At 37.8% G+C, this 22,158-nt stretch overlaps 2 protein-coding genes and 1 pseudogene across 2 annotated transcripts; all 3 read left to right on the top strand.

Annotated features, from left to right (window-relative positions):
• Nucleotides 1-8,014: 8,014 nt before the first annotated feature.
• Nucleotides 8,015-11,179, top strand: LOC113774755 (kaempferol 3-O-beta-D-galactosyltransferase-like). Its single transcript, XM_027319366.1, has 2 exons — nucleotides 8,015-8,553; nucleotides 10,080-11,179. Exons 1-2 carry the CDS (start codon nucleotides 8,055-8,057, stop codon nucleotides 10,952-10,954), a joined length of 1,374 nt encoding a protein of 457 aa, XP_027175167.1. The 5' UTR covers nucleotides 8,015-8,054; the 3' UTR covers nucleotides 10,955-11,179.
• A 2,641-nt stretch (nucleotides 11,180-13,820) lies between these two features.
• On the top strand, nucleotides 13,821-17,810 carry LOC113772950 (annotated as a pseudogene).
• Nucleotides 17,811-19,029: 1,219 nt separating this feature from the next.
• Nucleotides 19,030-22,076, top strand: LOC113772949 (protein DETOXIFICATION 16-like). The gene is made up of 8 exons (XM_027317447.1): nucleotides 19,030-19,489; nucleotides 19,722-20,266; nucleotides 20,467-20,553; nucleotides 20,647-20,703; nucleotides 20,793-21,031; nucleotides 21,369-21,487; nucleotides 21,591-21,677; nucleotides 21,762-22,076. The coding sequence occupies exons 1-8, from the start codon at nucleotides 19,217-19,219 to the stop codon at nucleotides 21,804-21,806; spliced, it is 1,452 nt and encodes a 483-aa protein (XP_027173248.1). The 5' UTR covers nucleotides 19,030-19,216; the 3' UTR covers nucleotides 21,807-22,076.
• Nucleotides 22,077-22,158: the final 82 nt, after the last annotated feature.

Here is a 22,158-nt window from a genome sequence, read left to right as displayed (position 1 = left end):
ACATTCCAATGGGCGTTTTATACGCCGTTCGATATGCCCACAAAGCATCATCCAATCGCAAGCTCCAATCCTTACGGTTGGGGTTAACCGTTTTCTCCAATATGCTCTTGATCTCTCGATTGGAGACTTCAGCTTGCCCATTGGTCTGAGGATGATATGTTGTACTCACACGATGGTGCACTCCATATTTTCTCATGAGAGCTGCAATGGTGCGATTGCAGAAATGGGTACCTTGATCACTGATGATAGCTCTCGGCACCCCGAACCTACTAAAAATGTGGGATTTGAGAAATCCTACAACAACTTGAGAATCATTAGTCCGGGTAGCCTTTGCTTCTACCCATTTCGATACATAGTCAACTGCTAACAGAATATACAAAAATCCAAAAGAGCTAGGAAAAGGTCCCATAAAATCCATACCCCAAACATCAAACACTTCACAAAATAACATAGGCACTTGAGGCATTTCATCCCTATGAGACAAACTTCTAAATTTTTGACATTTTTCACAGCTTTTACAAAATGCATAAGCATCACGAAACAATGTTTCCCAATAAAAGCCACAATCAAGGATTTTTTTAGCAGTTCTCTTAGGTCCAAAATGGCCACCACATGCAAAATTATGACAATGAGCAAGGATAGAAGGAATTTCACTTTCAGGTACACATCTACGAATAATTTGATCGGAGCCTATTTTCCACAGATATGGCTCGTCCCAAATATAGTATCGAGAATCATGGACTATCTTATCCCTCTTACTCTTACTCATGCCAATCGGAAATTTATGACTGACCAAACAGTTCACAATATCTGCATACCAAGGTTCCTTACCTTTGAGATAGAAAAGATGTTCATCAGGAAATACCTCAGATATGGGAACTGGTTCCTCTTCTCTTATCAACCTACTCAAATGGTCAGCTACTGAATTATCCACCCCTCTCCTATCCTTGATCTCCCAGTCAAATTCTTGCAGCAAGAGCACCCAACGAATGAGTCTTGGCTTGGACTCCTTTTTTGACAGGAGATACTTCAAAGCTGCATGATCAGAGTAAACCGTTACTTTTGACCCCAATAGATATGATCTAAATTTCTCAAAAGCGAAAACAATAGCTAAAAGCTCCTTCTCCGTAGTGGTGTAATTGCATTGAGCTGGTGTCAATGTTTTTGACGCATAGTATATCACGTGACTACACTTCCCACTTCGCTGTCCAAGCACAGCTCCTACGGCATACTGACTGGCGTCACACATGAGCTCAAAGGATAGCTTCCAGTCTGGGGGTTGGATGATGGGTGCCGTGGTCAACATACCCTTGAGTGTGTCAAAGGACAATTTGCAATCATCTCCAAAGTTGAATGGCACCTCCTTTTGAAGCAGGCGAGACAACGGTTGAGCAATTTTTGAAAAATCTTTTATGAAACGCCTGTAAAAACCTGCATGGCCTAGAAAACTACGAATATCCTTGACATTAGTAGGGTAAGGTAGACTAGTGATCAAATCAATTTTAGCCTTATCTACCTCAATACCCCTTGATGAAACAACATGGCCAAACACTATGCCTTCCTTAACCATGAAATGACATTTTTCATAATTAAGAACCAAGTTTGTTTCAATGCATCTTTTCAAAACCTTTGTTAAATGGTCTAGGCACTGATCAAAAGAATCACCGTATACTGTAAAATCATCCATGAAAATTTCAATGCAATTATCAATCATATCAGAGAAAATACTCATCATGCATCTTTGAAATGTTCCAGGAGCATTACACAAACCAAAAGGCATACGGCGATATGCAAAAGTTCCAAAAGGGCAGGTAAAAGTGGTTTTATGTTGGTCCTCTTGAGCAACAATAATTTGATAATATCCAGAGTAACCATCTAAAAAGCAAAAGAAACACTTACATGCCAACCTCTCAAGCATTTCATCAATAAATGGGAGTAGAAAGTGGTCTTTTCTAGTTGCGGCATTTAACTTCCTAAAGTCAATGCACATTCTCCACCCATTTTGCAATCTCATTGGCACTAACTCATTCTTTTCATTTTTCACCAATGTGATTCCAGTCTTCTTGGGAACAACATGGACTGGACTTACCCACTGGCTGTCAGAGATAGGAAAAATAATTCCTAATTCTAAGAGCTTGAGAATCTCTTTCATCACCACCTCCTTCATTGCGGGATTGAGCTTGCGTTGATGCTCTCTCACGGATTTTGCGTCCGACTCCAAAAGGATGTGATGCATGCAAATGGATGGATTGATGCCTTTGATGTCTGCTAACGTCCATCCAATTGCTGGTTTAAATTCCCGTAAGACCCGTAAGAGCCTCTCTTCTTGCAACGCAGTTAAATCATTGGCAATGATTACAGGCAAAGTCTTGTTATCTCCCAAGTAAGCATATTTCAAATGTTGGGGCAGTTCCTTCAATTCCACATTAGGTGCCTGTTGAACAGAAGGTAGAATCCTTTCATTAGAAGTGGGTAATGGTAGAAAAGAATTTTCAAACCTGCCTGGAAGCGGATGTAGTGAATGTAAGGACATGATAGCTTCTTTGACTTCCTCCTCCTCCATGTCGTCCACTTCCAAATTGGTCTTGCCTTGTTGCAAGACAAAGTCCAACTTGTCCCCCATGAAATTCTGTTCAAAATTCTCTTGCACAATAGTGTTAGTCATGCCAACAAAATTTACAGACTCAGTATCCTCAGGATGCTTCATTGCATCAAAAATATTAAAAGTGACATTCTCTCCATCAAATTCCACAGATAAAGTCCCTTCATGTACATCTATTTTAGTCCTTGCTGTACTCATGAAGGGTCTACCCAAAAGAATCACTGCTGAATCAGTAGAGTATGCATCATTCATATCAACAATGTAAAAATCCACAGGAAAAATGAATTCATTGACCTTTACTAGAACATCTTCAACTAGGCCCTCAGGGTAGACATTCGACCTGTCAGCTAGTTGAATGATTACCCTAGTTTCTTTGAGGGGTCCTAAATTCAAAACTTTAAAAATTGAGAGAGGCATGACATTTATTGAAGCACCTAAGTCAAGCATGCTTTTTTCAATTCTTTGATTGCCAATTATGCATGGTATAGTAAACATACCTGGATCCTTGCATTTCTGGGGCAACTTCCTTTGAAACATCGCTGAGACATTCTCCCCCACCTTCACCTTGTCATCCAGACTCCACTTATTGCGGTTAGTGCATAAGCCCTTCAAAAATTTAGCATATTTGGGCAATTGCCTAATAGCATCCAATAAAGGAATATTGATCTCCACTTTCCTGAAGGTGTCCAAAATCTCTTGCTCAGATTCTTTCTTTTTGGCTCTTGTAAACCTGCCAGGAAAAGGAGGAATGTCAACTTTCTTTGAGACTTCAGAGGATTGTTTCTCATCTTCCTCTTCCCCCTTCCTGGGCACTTCTTCTTCTTTGGCGTGGGCACGCCTAGGAGACTGTACCTCCTTGCCACTCCGTAATTGCATTGCACTGGCATTCTCCTTGGGATTAGGAATTACTTGAGATGGTAACTTTCCTCTATTGCTATTTTCCAGGTTGCTCATGGAAGTTGCCAATTGAGACATCTGTACTTCCAAATTCCTAATGCTAGCACGAGTCTCTTGTTGAAATCTGTGAGACTCCTGTTGAGATCTTTGAGCCTCTTGCTGTAATTGACTCGTGCTTTGGGCCAGTGACTTCACCATATCTTCAAGAGACATGTTTGAATTGGAAGTGGATGGTTGTTGCACTGGTGGCCGTGGTTGGAAATGTTGTTGAAAGCCAAGGGGTTTTGAAGCATAGCTAAAGTTAGGATGATTTCGCCACCCTGGATTGTAAGTGGGTGCAAAAGGATCATTCCTTCGTGGAGGTGGTCCAGAAAAATCTTCCACTATGTTGGCTTGTTCAGGTGAATCCTCCTGGAGAGTTGGGCACATGTCAGTCATGTGTCCGGGAGCAGCACAGATACCACAAGTCTTCACAGATTGTAATTGCCCCCTTGCCATTTGACGTACCAGAGAGGTAAGCTCAGATAGTTTACCCTCTAAGTCAGAGTGATTCACTTCATTGACCCTTCTTATTGCTCCATCAGCTCTCACTCCAAATTGTTAGGAATTTTCAGCCATGGTGGAGATCAATAACGTGGCTTCGTCTGTGGTCTTGTTAACCAGAGCACCGCCACTGGCTGCATCTAACATGCTCCTATCCATGGGTGATAATCCCTCGTAGAAATATTGTATTAAGAGCTGATCAGGGATTTGATGATGTGGGCAGCTTGCACACAGTTGTTTAAAGCGCTCCCAGTACTCATATAGAACTTCCCCATTTGCCTGCCTAACTCCACATATTTCTTTCCTTATATTGGCGGCTCTAGAGGCAGGGAAAAATTTCTCGAGGAATCTTCTCTTCAATTCTTCCCACGTAGTGATGGATCCAGATGGCAGGTAAAATAACCAATCTTTAGCCTTATCTGCCAAAGAGAAAGGGAAGGCTCTCAACTTGATGTGGTCCTCAGTGACTCCTTGAGGTTTCATTGTGGAGCACACCACATGAAATTCCTTCAAGTGTTTATGTGGGTCTTCACCTGCAATACCACAAAAAGTAGGAAGTAAGTGAATAAGACCGGATTTAAGCTCAAATGCCTCTTCCGTGTTAGGAAATGTAATGCATAATGGCTGTTGGTTCACGTTAGGGGTTGCCAACTCCCTCAAAGTCCTTGGAGCTGCCATTGCTACTCGGAGAATATGCACTTCTTTTTCTTCAGATTCACTTGATGAATCACTGGAAATAAACTCTTGCTCAGATTCTGAAGGTGACGTTGAATCTTGTTGCTTACGCAACTTTGCCTCCTTAGTCAACCTTCTTGCAGTCTTCTCGATCTCTGGATCAATTTCTAATTCTCCTGTACGAGAAGATCGAGGCATAAAATAAAAAAAAATAAATAAATAAGTAAAAATAAAAACTAAAACCTGTGCAATAAGTCACTTAAAACACCAGTTCCCCGGCAACGGCGCCAAAATTTGGTGGGTGTCAAACCACCAAAAATAAAATTTATATTAGACCTACTACCAAAACTGAATGAGTATAGTGGTGAGTAGGGTCGTCTCCTCAGGGAACAGGTAGGCAAATCACACAGGAAAATGGGGGGAGATTTTAGCAGTAGTACCAACTAATTTAAAAGGAATAAAAACTGAAATTTAAAGTTGAGTAAGATAGCAGGAACCAAATTACACAAATAACAATTAATTAAAACAACCTAGTCAAGGAATTAATCTTGGCACCGAAGCACACAACTGATCACAGATACAAGGGACAATTCATATACTCACGAATAAACTGGTTATAGTGGTCAAGCGACGCACCCAACCACCAATCTTTCCTTAATTTTATGGTAGTCAAGAGACGCTCATAAACTACCCTCTTGTGATTAGACAACCCCAGGAATGCTCACAGGATTTAATGTAGCCACAGCATTAGGAATTAGAAAGACCCAATTCTAGATGACAAACACACATGCGGGTTTATTTAGGCTAGATTAATTATCCCCACGATCCAAATTAAACCGCTTGCGAGGCGGTGAAATTGTCTCGTTTGCCACTAATCAAGATACTTAAAGGCGACGCGCCAACATCCTAATTGGCTATCAATTATTTAGACAATCGAATAACATGCCTAATTATCCAATAAATCTAAACAGTAATAACTCAGGGAAAAATAGAGAATAATCAAATACCCATGAACATATAAATTAAAAATAAAACAATTAAAACGATCTCACAGTTATGGTGCTCCAATCCTTGATTTATTCCTCAACTAGATAAAAGATTCAGCCTTGCCACATAACGACGAAGCAATTCATAGTTTTCATGAAGTTTTTGTTGAACCCAAGACGAAGTGAAAAACAATGCGGCCGCTAAGCGACTAACAATGATAAAGCAAAAGCCGAGAGAAGAAAAGTCCAAGACGAAGATGATCCCTAGTCTATTGCTGTTTTCTTCTTTTATTCTTGCGCCGCCACCCACGTGCTTTCCCAAGTGGAATTTTTGTTCGAAAAAGAATTCCCAAGTTCTTCTTCTTATTTCCCTTATTGAAGTGTTGCCAAAAAGTCTTCTTCCCATCCTATTTCCTAATCCCACGTAAGTGTTAAAGTATGGCTCCAAGGAAAGGCGGTGGCCCCAGGAATAGGACCCGCAATCCGGCTTTTTCACGCAACTCTGCATTGTCTAGCGTGGGCACGCCTTAGAAGCAAGAGTCTTCTGGATTTTGTCTCCCTTTCGTCACTTTCAACACTAATTGCCTGTAATTAACACAAATACTAATTATGAGCAGAAATCCAATACTTTGTATACTAAACTGCCAAAATTAAGACCAAATAACCACAAATAAAATGCATAATTATATCCCTATCATTTGTCTTCCCCTGGATATCAATAATTTGGATGTTGTCTTTGATATTATTATATTCTACCTTTTTAATTCATTTGTTATTTACTTTACGTCATTTTATAATAGTTTTCAATTTTTTTCAAAATTTCTTGTTTTGATCGGTTGCTATTAATGATAATAGTGGTTTGTATGGTGCTCTTTCAGATTTTTTTTTCAGTTTAATATTGCTATTTTAGTTATAAAGGTATCATCATTTTTTGTATATTGAAATTCCATTGGGTGCAACATAAAAAATTCTTCATATTGGTAAAAAGTGCATAATTGTAAATACTCATGATATTTGCATAAAGATATGCATATGAATAAGGATTCTCTTCTCCTTGTATGTTTCTCTATTTTCTAGAGAGTATCTATTTCTTGAAATTAATTTTTTTTACAATCTCAACTACTTACTAATGAGAAATTTTTCATGCTTCAATTAAAAAATTTTGATATGTATAATAATTGGAGATAGAGTCCAAGAGTAGATAAATAGTTTTTAATGAGCAATTTTTAATTATAATTACCAATAGTATTAAGATGTAATCGATTGGAGTGTTTTATTTCTTTTAATTAGTGCCACATTAAAATGCAATAATTCTAATTAAAAGACATGAGGGTAATTTAGGAATAACAAAAATTAAGATAAAAAAGTGCCTATACTTACACTCCCTAATATCAAGATTTATACTTTTTATATAGTAATGATAATGATTAAAGCCTTTCCTTCTACCATATATATAGTAAGGACTAAGGAAGCAATGTAATTGAGGTGATTAATATGGTCTCAAATGCTTTAGACTTTATAAGCAACCACAAATTTTTTTTTTGGGGTCTAGATAAGCAATTAGAAGTTAATAGTTGGGGTTTGGGAATTGAAAAAAAAAAAAAAAGAATTGATATGCAATGGGCCTAATAGAAACCATTGAAAGGCAGGCCTGGGTGCGGCATTGTCCAAAACAACACCACAAACATTTTACTCTTGACTGGAACTTCTGACTGGAAAGTACGCGGATGAAATGCATTTGCAAACCCTGTAGATGATGTTTCTCATTGACTGGAATTTCGGATTAGGGGTTGAAACCTCACCAACGTGTCTAACGCATGGCGTTTCCTCCTACCAACCTCTCTTCAAAGTTCAAACCTCCTTATCAAAGAACAAACCTCCTTAAAGTCTTCAAATTATCCCCCGAATAAATATGAAAGAACAAACCTCCTTACAGTCTTCGAATACTAGGCTACTCATGCATAATAAGCGTTTGAATTGCCCATCTACCCTCCTTCAATTTTGTTATGAAAGGAAAAAATGGCGTACACCCTTTTAATGTTGAAAGAAAAGACATTGCTGTATAAAAGTGGTTTTTTCTGAAACACTTAATAATTTGTGTACAGATAACTGCATTGTACAAGCATTAAAAATTAGCTACTAAGGCCAAAATTAATCGCTACAAGTTAAATTGCATGAATTTTAAAAAAATATATTCTAATTGTGGTCATAAAGGACAAGAGTGGGAAAAATGTGTGGAAGAAAGTCTACCTTCGTACCGCTATATATGTCACTCTTAACCTCTGCTAAATTCGACACATAATTGCTTAAACCTATAGACTGCGAGCAAAAATCATCGCTGCCCTCGGAAAATGACTAACAAAAGTTCTTCAAGCCAAAAACATGTTGCGGTTCTTGCATTCCCCTTTGCGAGTCATGCAGGCGTTCTCCTAGGACTCTTAAGTAGGCTAGCAAAAGCTGCCCCAAATGTAACGTTTTCCTTTTTCAGCACAGCCAAATCCAATGCTTCCCTATTCTCATCATCATCAAACATTGATGATGATAACATTAAGGCCTATGATGTCCCGGATGGGGTGCCTGATGGCTATGTTTTCGCTGGCAGGCCATTGGAGGATATTGATCTTTTCTTGAAAGTGGCACCGGAGAATTTTAGGAGAGCTGTGGAGGCAGCTGAACGGGACACTGGAAGGAGGGTCAGCTGCGTGGTAGCGGATGCTTTTCTCTGGTTTTCCTGTGAGATCGCGGAGGCAAACGGGGTTTCTTGGGTGCCCGTTTGGACATCTGAACCAAGGTCTCTGTCCATTCATTTCTACACTGAACTCATCAGGCAAACTCTTGGCACTGGAAATGGTACCATTCTTTTAATTACTCTCTGTATTTCCTTGGTCATTATGTTTGTGAACATGATCAATCAGTTCATCAGTTAATGTACCTAGGAATTAATTAATCATGTTATTCAAGACTCTAGAAGGTTAATTAATGGTGGCAGAAGGTTAGAACATGAACACTGATTAATTAAGATAACTTAGTTTGATTATCTATGGCTGCCACCTGGTTAATTTGGTCGGCCTTGTACTTGCATTGTCCTAATGTTGTTTTTTCTTTGTCTAAATGTAACAACTAATTACACTTACCAGAGATCAATGTTGAGTTAGATAAAGACGAACAACGTATCACCGTTTTTTTTTTCGTTTGTTTTCGATGCATATTTTATCTAACTTGACAAGAAAATGAGAAAATTGTTTCGAGTCATATCTAGCTCATAAATCCCCACTTTATTATCTAAATATTTCAATAGGCTCAGTTTTGCATATCCATCAATCCTTTTTGTCAGCCCTGTTTGATAAATGAAATTTTTAGATATTTGTTTAAAATTTTACTATAATTTTTCATAGAATTTGTAAAAAAAAATTTTATGATGTGTAAATTTTTTTTCCTTTTCTTTTCTTTTTCTTTCTTTCTATTTTCTTTTCTTTCCTCTCTTCTTCTCCCTCACCTCACCGCTGATCTTACTCTGCCTTGCTGAAACTTCCACCGGTGACCGGCGTCGGCTACAATTGACATTTTTTTAATTTTTTTCTCTCTCCCCCTCTTCTCCTTTCTTCTCTCTCCCTCTCCTCCCCCTTTCTTTCCTCCTCCCCTCCCCTCTCCCCCGCAACCTTTCCCCCCCTCTCCCTCCCCACACCACTCTCCCCCTCCCTTCCCTGTGCGATCTAGTCACTGTGCAGGAGAAAGGAGGAGAGAGGAGGAAGGAGGAGAGGGTGAGAAAGAAGGAGAAGGGGAGGAGAGAGAGAGAGGAAAGGAAAAGAAAAAAAGAAAAAGGAGACGCCGGCCAGCACGGGTCGCGCTAGAGATGGTGGTAGGTTTAGGTAAAGGAGGAAGAACAAGAGAGGAAGGAAGGTAATTTTTTGTATGTTTTAGGATATCCGGTGTGTGTGTGTGTTTCTTAACTAAGGTATGAGAGGATATTTTAAAGTTTGTATTTTAAAAATTTTGAAATTTTTTTTAAAAATATTATAGTTAAAGTTGTTAAAAAATTTGTAGAAAAAAATTTGGCAAAAAACTCCTTTCCAAATAGGCCCTTTGTTTTCAATGCATATTTTTATCTAACTTGACAAGAAAACCACAAAATTATCTCCTTTTGGATCCTGTTTGGGTGTTTCGAATGAAGAGAGTAGATAGTATCCGTGAAAATAGAAGAAACTTGATCAAATTATCTCCTTTTGTTACGACTGGACAATTGCTTACTCTCAACTGATCTTAAGATATGATTTTAGATTGTGATTTTGAAAAATCTATTTTGTTGTGTTTTAACTGCTTGTGACATAAGAGTTGTAGTTGGGGGTGACATTCTATGCCTCTTCATGATCTTACAGGTATAGCTGGACGTGAAGATGAACTCGTTAAATTCATTCCTGGATTTTCTGAAGTTCGGCTTGGCGATTTGCCTAGTGGAGTAGTCTGTGGGGACTTGGAATCCCCAGTCTCAGTCATGCTCTATAAGATGGGACAAATCCTACCCCGAGCAAATGCTTTGCCAATTAACTCCTTCGAAGAATTAGACCCCCCAGTCATTGAAGATCTAAAATCCAAGTTCAAGAATGTCCTCAATGTTGGCCCCTTCAACTTGACATCTCCACCTCCATTGGCTAATATCTCGGACGTGCACGGCTGCATTCCATGGCTAGACAAGCAAAAACTAGGATCTGTCGTATACATTGGCTTTGGAACAGTGGCAACTCCTCCGGCCCACGAGCTAAAAGCATTGGCTGAAGCATTAGAAGCAAGTAATACTCCATTTCTTTGGTCGCTTAAGGACAACTTTAAGTCCAATTTGCCAGATGGATTCTTGGAAAGGACAAATGTCATTGGGAAAATTGTACCATGGGCTCCTCAGGCGCAAGTTTTAGCTCATCATTCCATTGGAGCTTTTGTAAATCACTCTGGATGGAGTTCAGTGCTGGAAAGCATATCTGCTGGTGTTCCAATTATTTGTAGGCCGTTTTTGGGTGATCAACAATTGAATTCTTGGATGGTGGAAAAGATTTGGAAAATCGGAGTGAGAATCGAAGGTGGTTCGTTTACAAAAGATGCAACAACTTTAGCTCTTGAGCTAGTTTTGTCAAATGAAAAAGGGAAGAAGTTGAAGGAACAGATTTTAACTTACAAAGAGCTTGCTCTGAAGGCTGTAGGACCAAATGGGACCTCTACTAAGAATTTCGAAATTTTGGTAGAGATGATCGCCAAGTGACTAAACCCTTGAGTTATGAAGGTAAGGAAGTCGGTGGGGGTCCGGGAGTTTTCGTTTAGGAAATTGAGGGTGTTGGTTTTTTGGGGCATAAACTTAGTAACAACTAACAATACTTTAGTGTTGCAAAAATAATGGCTTGCAAAAGGCTTGTCTGAAACTAGAAAATGAGCTTATGTTGTTGATTCATCGACTCACTATTTATAGTGATGACAAACAATAAACTAACAAAACACCGATCTAATAATTATCAAAAAAATCTCAACAAAACATAATTTTCTACTAGCAAATTTTAATTAAGATGTTTGTTAACAAATCAACGTGATCTTTGGTTCACAAATATCCTAACAATAAAATTTATTTAATTACTAACTAAATTATTAAAATAACAAACATAATCTGATCAAATATGTAGGAAAAGTTGGTATATCTCAATACTTCTTCTTGCTACTTTTACTGCTGATTTTCAATTGCCTTCTCAAATTTTTGAATCTTGTTTTGAACAAAACTTTTGTAAGAAGCTTTGCAATTGACGATTAGCCTTGTAACAAATTTCTTCTTTTGGATTTTTATGCAAGTTAAAGATTATTCTTGCAACCAACCACTTCTTTTGTTTTCTCATGCCAAACTCCAAATAAAAGATGGCTTTTTTAGATATACCTAAATAATTTTCTCATAGGTTCAAAGTGAAACAACCTTCTATGATATTTGAACTTATACACAAAATATGAAATTTTGCATGATTGTTCATAAATTTTGTCATCACCATTAAAATTTGTAGACTCAAAAACAGCAATATTATAATCTTGATAAATATTAGGAATCAATTTCATGCCTCCTGACTTATCAATGATCTTCTCTTGAATTTTTTTAGGATATGAATTCTTGATTTCATTATACTCCACTTCAGAATTGTTAAAATCTGACCAATTCATAGTGAAACTTTTTCTTTGCATTTTAATTGAGAATACTTTATTCTCAATCAAATCATAAGCCATCATCCTTGTGAAGACGACAACAAAAAAATGATATGTGAACGCCGGTCTTGGATCTCTATCTAACTGCGATTGTGCGGTCTCTAATGTATGTATCCATCGGTTCTTAAAACACTGGAGATGCAAAATTTGTCTCCACTATATCCCATAGATCATTAACTACCAAATAATTCCAAAATTTAATGGCCCAAATTTGGTAAATTTTACCACTAAAGTTAACACATTTGACAAAAAGTTCTTTCCTTCCATAGATTTGAACTTATAAAGGATTTTCACGAATGCACTCATTCTAAAAAAACAACACAGGCATTAAGATATAGGCTCTATTACCACTTTGTTGATTTTTTGGGGTATAAATTTAGTAATAACACCTTAGTGTTGCAAAAATAATGGCTCACAAAAGACTTGTATGAAACTAGAAAATAAGATTACGTTATTCATTCGTTAACTTACTATTTATAGTAATTACATGTAACAAACTAACAAAGTATCTACCTAACAATTATCCAAAAAAATCTCAACAAAATATAATCTTCTACTAGCAAATCTTAGCTAAAATATTTGTTAACAAACTAATATAATTTTTGGTTAACAAATATCCTAACAACAAAATTTATTTAATTACTAAACTAAAATATTGTAATACCAAACGCAATTTAGTCAAATTGTAGGAAAAGTTGGCATATCTCAACAGAGGAACATGTATTAAAGTTTTTCGTACAATAGTTTCTGCTAAGATGTTGTGTTTAATTACGGGGATTGCTCTAGCTATGTCCATCTTCAATAATAATTGCTGGTGATGAAGTTTGTATATACTCCTGTACTAATAAAATGATTAAGCTTCTATTATTGGAGATTGGCACAGAAAACTTAATGCTACTCTCAAGTAGAATGGTAGGGTGAAGGGATAAGCCGGACTCGGGGCACGGACGGTTGCAGGTGCAACCGTCCCTGGCAAGTTTTGTCATTATCAACTGCGCGTAACTTTCTTTGTACATCGTGTAACTTTTTTTTCACAGGATGTATTTTCACAACAGATAGTGGTGGGCCCCACACACAGCGCAGAAATCGAGTTACAACTTGTTATCTCAGCCGCACAATTTTTTGAGGGGGAATCTGGCAAGTTTTGTCATTATCAACTGCGCGTAACTTTCTTTGTACATCGTGTAACTTTTTTTTCACAGGATGTATTTTCACAACAGATAGTGGTGGGCCCCACACACAGCGCGGAAATCGAGTTACAACTTGTTATCTCAGCCGCACAATTTTTTGAGGGAGAATCTGGACCGTTAACCGTGCAGGGACGGTTGCAACTGTCCCTGCCCCATTTCCGGATAAGCCAGAAAGATCCATCAATGGTGAGAATCGAACAGATAAGAATGCATAAAGCCAGACTATATCTTCTATCCCTCACCTAATAGCTAGCTTTGGGAGACTAGACGGCTGATTCTGTATACGATCTTTCCTTTTGCTTGTGTATTTGCTTGTGGGGTTGTGACTTGTGAAAGGAACCCAGGCCAACTTGGGGAACAAAATCTTTATTTTCTTCAAGGTTATTCTTCAAAATTCTCGAGGACGTAAATCAAGAATTTATAACACGAGGAAAGGACAGTACCCAAAGAAAGAAAAAAGGTTTACAGACTACCAAAGAACATCGACTTCCAAAGGATTTTTGTAAAAATCAACTTCTTCTTTCTTCTTTGGGGTATTTTTTTTTTCATTTTTTTTGGTGGTGGGGAACAAATATCGCGAAGTGTTTTGAGGAAATAATGGGCTTGCATTGCAGGATTTGGACTGATTTTCGTTCCAGTCTCATGCTTTTCATTTTCTTAACATTAAAAAAAAAAAAAGACAATGTTTGCTTGCGGAAGTTTCAAAGACAGGCATTATATTTACATATTTGATGAATGTAAAAAATGGGAATTTTTGTGAATTCTTTAATCACTTCAATCAGTAGATTGTCACACGTTTAGAGAATCAGGACAGGCAAAACCTCTGTACCTTACAAATTGGACATGAAGAGCAGTATCTTGCAGCCGGCTTTGTCAATCCAGTTAGTTTTAGAGAGATATCTGACTAATAGCTTCCCTTTTTCAGTTATGGACAATCATGTTATCCGGAGAAACAAGAGATAAAGCAGAGCAAATAAACCTGAAGTGTAAAAGGGCCAGATAGTGCTTTCAAAATGTACTGAAATCATGCATGCAGCCCCCTCCACCCTCTGGACGGAATTATACCTGTCATCCTCGGATTGAAGAAGCTTTCTCCTAAGTGGGAAAGTTGGGTAAAATATATGATCTCAACTCAATTGAATAAAACGTGGTTATTTTTTGCATTCTCATAACCTGAGAATCAACTCAAAATACATAGCATTTACCGCGTTAGAAAGATAAATTTTCTAAGCCCTACATACTACAGAGTCACTTTTGACAATCATAACCAAAGTGTAGGGAATTGGATAAACATACTTCAGATTTTTCATGTTTTTGTCATTTTCTCCATAAGATATTTTGCATTCCTGTCATCTTGTATAAATATCTATTCACTGGTTTGTTGATGTTGAGTCAGTACGTGAACACTTCAGTTGATTTTCAGCAACAAGTTCTACCATCTCATTGAGTATCCTGTGCAAACAATCATATACTTCAAAAAAATGGACAGGAAAGAAGGAGATGTAGACCTGGAAAGTTCACTGATTCATAATTCAGAGAAAAATGTGTTCCAATCCAGGGGAAAGTGCAATGAGGTTATCCTTGAAGTGAAGAAGCAGTTGGCTTTAGCAGGTCCTCTTATAATGGTCAACCTTCTAATATATTCCCTGCAAATGATCTCAATAATGTTTGTTGGTCATCTTGGAGAGCTAGCTCTCTCCGGTGCTTCAATGGCTACTGCATTTACTTCAGTGACTGGTTTTAGTTTGTTGGTGAGCTAGATTTGCATATGATTGGTTTATAACTGATGCTGATTTTTACATTGATAAACCTTTCGAGTTCTCAATGAAATATAAAAGAGTTGATGCCTTCTAAGGTTTTTGTGAAGTGCACTTGTACTTTGTTGGGATATCATCTGTTCCTTCTTTCTTTCTTTCTTTCTTTTTTTTTTTTAAAAAAAAAATTGTCCGTATCATCTGTCTACTCCCAGACTCCTGGTATTTGATGAGACATGAATCAAATGTATTAAATTCAAGCACTAGTTGCCTAGGCTAAGTGTTTTGTTTTTACCAGCATTATCGGCACAACTACCTATATGTTGATAGAGTTCAAAGCCAGGATTTCTAAAATCACCACCAGCAGGACTTTTCCTTTAAATGCAAGATGTAACTGTCAAGACTATATGAGGCAAACGCAGTTTCTTAACTTAAAAAGAGTATCAGCATGAGAAAGAAAAGTCCAAGTGCTTGATGAGAAATTTTAATGAGATATTTTGAAGAAATTTCCTCCAATTAGACAGTTTTAGAATTTAGACATGAATGCTTGCAGCATTAGATTCTCTTGTCCGCTGACATCTTGTAGCTCTGGTATTCCAATATCAACTTCATGTAATGAGCACTAATGGTGGCCTCAGTCTCTCAGTAACAGACTGCAGGATGTAAGAATGGTTAATTGATATAAGCTGCCGTCTATCTGAAAACTATCAAGATTACAATGATGTCAGCCCAACATTCAAACAGCAGTACCACTATCCGTGCTTGAATTGTTTGTATTCTAATTAATACCAATTTTCCTTTCTGATCCGTTCTCTGTTTTGCTTTCCAAGTAGACAGGGATGGGAAGTGCGTTGGATACATTTTGTGGTCAGTCATATGGAGCTAAACAATATCACATGCTTGGCATTCATCTGCAAGGGGCCATGGCTGTCCTTCTCCTGGTTACGTTTCCTCTGGCATATATTTGGTCCAATACTGGATGCATTCTCAGATTCCTGGGGCAAGATCCACAAATATCAAGAGAGGCAGGAACCTATGCTCGTTTTATGATTCCCTCCATCTTTGCTTATGCGCTCCTGCAGTGCCATGTTAGATTTTTGCAATCACAAAAGAATGTCCTTCCAATGATGATGTGCGCTGGAATCACAACTCTGCTGCATACCTTCAACTGCTGGTTTTTAGTCTTTAAGTCTGGCCTTGGAAGTAAGGGAGCTGCTTTGGCCAATGCTGTCTCTTATTGGATCAATTTATTGTTGTTAGCAATATATGTGAGGGTATCCCCATCCTGCAAGGAGACTTGGAAAGGATTTTCCAAGGAGTCACTGCATGATGTTCCGAAATTCCTCAAGTTAGCCATTCCTTCTGCTGTTATGATCTGGTAATCCAGGTTTCTGCAGTTTTCTTTCAATCCCCACTTTCAACTTCCTTTTCTTTGTCTTATCGTTCATAGTAGATGCTATGCTTGACAGCTTGCAGCATAAGAGTCTCAAATGAACTAGGTGCGGGAAGACCACATACAGCTCAATTAGCAGCATGGACCGCACTATTCATGATTTCTATAGGAGGCACTTTGGCAGCAGGCATCATGATTTTGGGGCGTAATATATGGGGCTACTGTTACAGCTCAGAAGAAAAGGTTGTCAGATATGTTGGAGAAATGTTACTTTTGATTGCAGGATCCGGCTTTTGGAGTTACTGTGGGAGTTAGGTTTATTTGCCAAAAATTTTTACTTTCGTAAGAAAATGTCAGAAAGAAAAAAAAAAAGATTGCAGGATCCCATTTTCTAGATGGCCTTCAATCTGTGCTTTCAGGTCTGTCAACACTCTTTTAGACAGCTTGCGCCGCGTGGTTTCTTGGTATTCTGAACTTCAAATGGAGTCAAACTTTCAAGAACCATCCTCTGCTTCCAGCAGAAAGAAAAAAAATTAGAAATGTCAAAGTCATATGAATAATAATAGCAATTGAAAGAGTTTGTCAACTTCTCTTTTCAAATTTCATGCAAAATGTAGTTGAATCTGATTTCCTGCTCCAGAAAAGTCTCTTTATCTGAACAGCCCATTATCAGGTCTCCGCTGACAAACTTTTGGACATAGGAGTTTTGGATGATATAGCAAAGATAGATTGGACAGTATTAGTTATATGACTTCAAAGAATATGATAGTAAATAGAACGTAAGCACCACAAACTTATCAGCTAAGGTGACAAAATTTAATTTCCAGGCGCTGCTCGTGGATGTGGTAGGCAAAAGATTGCTGCAATTGTTAATGTGGGAGCTTATTATTTACTTGGACTTCCTTCTGGTCTACTATTAGCCTTTGTCTATCATGTTGGGGGAAAGGTAGCATCTCTTTCTTATGCTTTATCCACCTTTTTTTTTTCCACCAATGTTGCGAAATTCATACTACAGTCTTATATGAACATCAAGTATTTTAACCTGTTATCCCAAAAATGATGCTTAGGGACTATGGATGGGTATTATGGTGGCTCTTTTTGCACATGCACTCTTTCTTTTGGTTATAACTCTGAGAACTGACTGGGAGAAAGAGGTATGACAACTTACCCTTACTAAAAGTTCCATGAGCTATGACCAAAAAAACTCTGCAAGTTTTGCCCTATTTTTTTTTTCCCTGACATTGTAGGCCAAGAAGGCTACACAGAGGGTGCATTGCTCTCCGATTGTCAAAGAAGTTTCATAAGGAAAATTAGAAGAAATTGAAAGAAAAAAAAGAAGAAGAAATGCAAAGAATGGTCTTCATATCCAGATTATTTCTGTAACTACAAATGTTGGAAGTCAATCTCTGACGTACAAATATGCACTTACTAAGCCAATCTTTTATGTCAATCTGTGGTGCAAAAATCTACAAATTCTACATGTCTATCTAACCAGTCATGTGTAGAAGAACTCAATTGTATTTTCTCCTTTTGGTTCAGACGAAATAGGAAGATGGACATAAAAAACCAATAATTCTGTGTCTTACTAGAACAAGTAATGAAGGCTGTTGTATGAAACATCTGTCAGAGTAGTTTATGTGATATGTAACTCTGATGTTTTGCGACACCTGCGTAAAGACTCGAACGTGTAGGGTTATACATGCTGCCTTGACCCTAATATGTCCCATATTTGTCTTCTTACTTTATTCATGAATCTTCAAATTGGTTGACAAAAAATTTCATTCAGGATGTCATTTCCATCTTACTGGTGCGGGTGTTCGGATAAGAGTATTTTAATACTTATTAGCCAACTCCGTTGCTATGATGAATTGAAGAAATTGACACAGTAAAAAGTAGTATGGTATTAATTCAGTAGTCCTACGATCTCAGACTAAATGGGAATCTGACCAAACTAAAACACTTTACTTTGGCTTCTAATATGGAGATTAAAGTGTTTTATTCATTTTGTCATGACTCAATTCAACATTCAAGCACTTGTGATCTCGTTCGTGGTATCAATAGTTATACTCACATGTTCATTGGCCTCTCCGCAGAAAATATGATGATTTGTATTGATCTTAGGCAGTTCCATAAATGACAAAAGCATCCAGAAAATAATATGTCAACATACCATTCGAATATATTATTATTTTTTGTTATAGTTCGAATCAGAGGATGATGAGAGCTTTGTCCACTGGATAAAACAGACTGATAGAGTTGCCACTATAGACTTTTCTCAAAAAGCGTTCTTTATCATCCACCATCTCAGGCACCTCATATACGACAGATCAATCGTGCAAAGTGATATACTTTTCGATACCTAATTTTGCTACTTAATAATAATTAAACTTCTAAGCAGCTTCCTCTTCGTTGTCTCAAACAGAATATTTCCTCCTATACATGCGCCTAAACCATATATTTCCAAAGTAGACATTGCGTACAAAGTTAATACAAAATTTGACACGCACTTGCATTTTGATCTCCTTGTAAATTGTAAGATGAGGTGGTGCCTGGGGACAAAATTTACTAGTAAAACAATGCTGTAGTATTGCATCACCTGACCCTTAAATGATTAAGTACTGCAACTGGACACAGTCGAACCTGGCCCATCCTGGATTCATTTCCAGATTCTCCGCCTTTATATTCAACTCAAGATAAAGAGCACTTTGTTCCTTATGCAAGTAGTCCAAGTCTTTTGAACCGATTGCATCACCAAATTGTAAATTCCACATATTCTTTTGCTTTTGATAATCAGTACCTACGTGCCCAAGATACAGTTGAATAAACACATAGTAGCAGAGTTCCATGCGTTCTAGTTATTCAAAAATTGAACTTTACATATACATAATGGTTTAAAGCTAGCAAACGATCCCATTGAGTACCGGGTGCGGATATTTTTCAAATTCTTGGACATGGAGAGAGAGGAGAGAGCTCATCAAGACCTGGAATGTCCACTGATTCATTATTCTCAAGAAAGTGAATTCCAATCCAAGAGGAAGTGGGATAATGTAAAAATAGAAGTGAAGAAGCAGTTGGCTTTAGCAGGGCCTCTAATGACGGTTAACCTCTTAATAAATTGCTTACAAGTGATCTCGGTAATGTTTGTAGGTCATCTTGGAGAACTAGCTCTTTCAGGTGCCTCCATGGCCACTTCATTTGCATCTGTGACTGGTTTCAGTTTGTTGGTAAGTTCGATTTCCGATAATTGGAATTAGATCCACTCATAGCGGTTTGTTGCTTGACATATTTTTCTTAGTTAAATTCTTTATACTCAATGATGCATGCTTCACAGATTTAAGATTCATTTGTGGTCTTGATCTCTTATTGGCCTCTGCTTTACGTCTAAATTCCTTTGCAATGTTTTCTTAAACTTGTTCTTTTAACTTTTCCTAGTTTTCTGTATATATTTCCAAGCAGCTAGGGATGGCTAGTGCATTGGACACTTTCTGTGGGCAGTCCTATGGAGCAAAACAGTACCATATGCTTGGCATTCATCAGCAAAGAGCCATGCTTGTACTTCTACTGGCCGCCTGTCCTCTGGCATGTATTTGGGCCAACGCAGGTCACATTCTCAAATTCTTGGGGCAAGATCCAGAAATATCAACTGAAGCAGGACTGTACGCTCGTTTTATGATTCCAAGCATCTTTGCCTATGCCCTGCTACAATGCCATGTTAGATTTCTTCAATCTCAGAATAATGTCTTTCCAATGATGTTTAGTGCTGGATTTACCACGCTACTCCACCTACTCACTTGTTGGGTTCTAGTCTTTAAGTCTGGCCTTGGCAATAAAGGTGCTGCTTTAGCTAATGCTATTTCTTATTGGATCAATCTGTTGTTGTTGGCAATATATGTGCGGGTATCACCATCCTGCAAGGAGACCTGGAAAGGTTTTTCCAAGGAGTCACTGAATGACATTCCAAAATTTCTCAAATTAGCCATTCCTTCGGCTGTTATGATATGGTAATTCCCTGAACTTCATCCAGATTTTTCCATGTTTTTCTAGTTCTTTTCCATTTCTCTTCCTTTTTTGTGCAGTTAAAAATTGCGACTGTCCTCCAGTCCTCATTTCCCTCAGTTCATTGTCAAAATGTATTTGGATATGTGATTCTGATATTAAGTGATGAATTGGGAAATTGAACTCGTCCAACATATTTCATCAGCTTGGAGATTTGGTCGTTTGAAATGATGGTTCTGCTATCTGGTCTTCTACCGAATCCAAAGCTAGAAACGTCAGTTCTCTCAATCAGGTATGGTGCTGCAACTCTAACAGGCCTAATCTAGAATATACAGTGCCTCGAACAATTTCTGATTGTGTTCCTCAATATTGGTTCCGATGCCAGCCTTAATACATGTAGCATGGTCTACATGATTCCACTTGGGCTCAGCGGTGCCACAAGGTAACTATGAGATTATCAAGAAACAATTGATTTTGTTTCAGTCAATTTCATTTCGAACAGTTTGAGATCAGTTCTCTTTATCATAACAGCATAAGGGTCTCAAATGAGCTTGGTGCTGGAAGACCTTATGCAGCTCGTTTAGCATCGCAAATTGCAATGTTCCTGGTTTCCACAGAGGGTATTTTGGCAGCAACAATCATGATTCTGGGGCGCAATTTATGGGGCTACTGTTACAGTTCAGAAGAAAAGGTTGTAAGATACGTTGGGGAAATGTTGCTTTTGGTTGCAGCATCACACGTCTTGGATGGCATGCAATCTGTGCTTTCAGGTTTGTCAACAATCTTAGATAGAATTTGACATAGGTTTCTTAATATCATCAAGAATCAACCTGACGGATGTACAACATTTGTACTTCGTATAAAACAATTCAAGTAAGATTTGCTCATTCTAATGTCAAACAATTTACTTTAGCTGCTTTTTTTGCTCTGAAAGCCTGAGAACTAGAAAATCTGCAAACGTAGCTTATGTGAATCATCATATGCAAAGAGTGCTTGAAGATGGAAGAGTCTTTCATAGCAATCCTACATTAACACATGCAAATTGGGTTAAAGTCCTAGATCATATGTTACATAAACTTATCAGCTGAAGGACCAAATTGCTCCCAGGTACTGCTCGAGGATGTGGTTGGCAGAAGATTGCTGCAGTGGTTAATTTGGGAGCCTATTATCTACTTGGATTACCTTTCGGCATAATTCTAGCTTTCGTCTTTCATATTGGAGGAAAGGTACTTTCCATTGTCCTTTGCTTTTGCATATCTTTTCTAGATTGCATTGTGATTACTCTCCTTTTCTGTGGAATGTCTACAAAAACTTGCTAATTGTGGATAGGGACTATGGACGGGAATTATAGTGGCCCTTTTTGCGCAAGCATTGCTTCTTTTGGTTGTCGCTCTGAGAACTGACTGGGAGAAAGAGGTATAAAAGCTTACGATTATTAAACTCATGTCAGATTTGCGTATTTGCCTTACCTTTTCTTTTTTTTTTTTTTTAATTCGGTAGGCAAAGAAGGCTGCAGAGAGAGTGCATTCTACAACAAACACCTAGTAGCTTCATAAAGCAATTTAGGCAAAAGGGAAGATTTTCTGAAAGGAACTCTGGCATCCAGAGGCTTATACAATTTAACCAACAGGCTGAGATGAGTAGTTACATGGATTGTTCTCCAACCATGAAAATATGCATGATAATACCGAATTTGAAATGCCAACCTTTCATGCAAAGTCGGACGATATGTGAATGCTTTTTGGACGTCTGAAAGAACATTTTGATTTTCTCCTTTAGAATTAGATGGAATAATTAAGATATTGGGAAAAACACTCGTGGTTTTGCATGTAATTTCTAGCTTCAAGTTGCCTATCAAAGTAAAAGGTTGCAACCTAACTATATCTAAAATATCTTG

The sequence above is a fragment of the Coffea eugenioides genome, chromosome 6 (assembly GCF_003713205.1).
Source record: "Coffea eugenioides isolate CCC68of chromosome 6, Ceug_1.0, whole genome shotgun sequence".
Taxonomy (NCBI): domain Eukaryota; kingdom Viridiplantae; phylum Streptophyta; class Magnoliopsida; order Gentianales; family Rubiaceae; genus Coffea; species Coffea eugenioides.
Note: the sequence above shows the minus strand (reverse complement) of the source record. Positions and strands in the feature narration are given on the sequence as shown.

What these genes read in the sequence shown, in the direction of transcription:
- LOC113774755 (XM_027319366.1), top strand. Translation starts at nt 8,055, where the DNA reads ATGACTAACAAAAGTTCTTCAAGCCAAAAACATGTTGCGGTTCTTGCA. An exon ending in AACTCTTGGCACTGGAAATG is followed by an intron (nt 8,554 to 10,079) that starts GTACCATTCTTT and finishes ATGATCTTACAG; the next exon opens with GTATAGCTGGACGTGAAGAT.
- LOC113772949 (XM_027317447.1), top strand. Translation starts at nt 19,217, where the DNA reads ATGGAGAGAGAGGAGAGAGCTCATCAAGACCTGGAATGTCCACTGATT. An exon ending in TGACTGGTTTCAGTTTGTTG is followed by an intron (nt 19,490 to 19,721) that starts GTAAGTTCGATT and finishes ATTTCCAAGCAG; the next exon opens with CTAGGGATGGCTAGTGCATT. An exon ending in TCTTTCATATTGGAGGAAAG is followed by an intron (nt 21,488 to 21,590) that starts GTACTTTCCATT and finishes AATTGTGGATAG; the next exon opens with GGACTATGGACGGGAATTAT.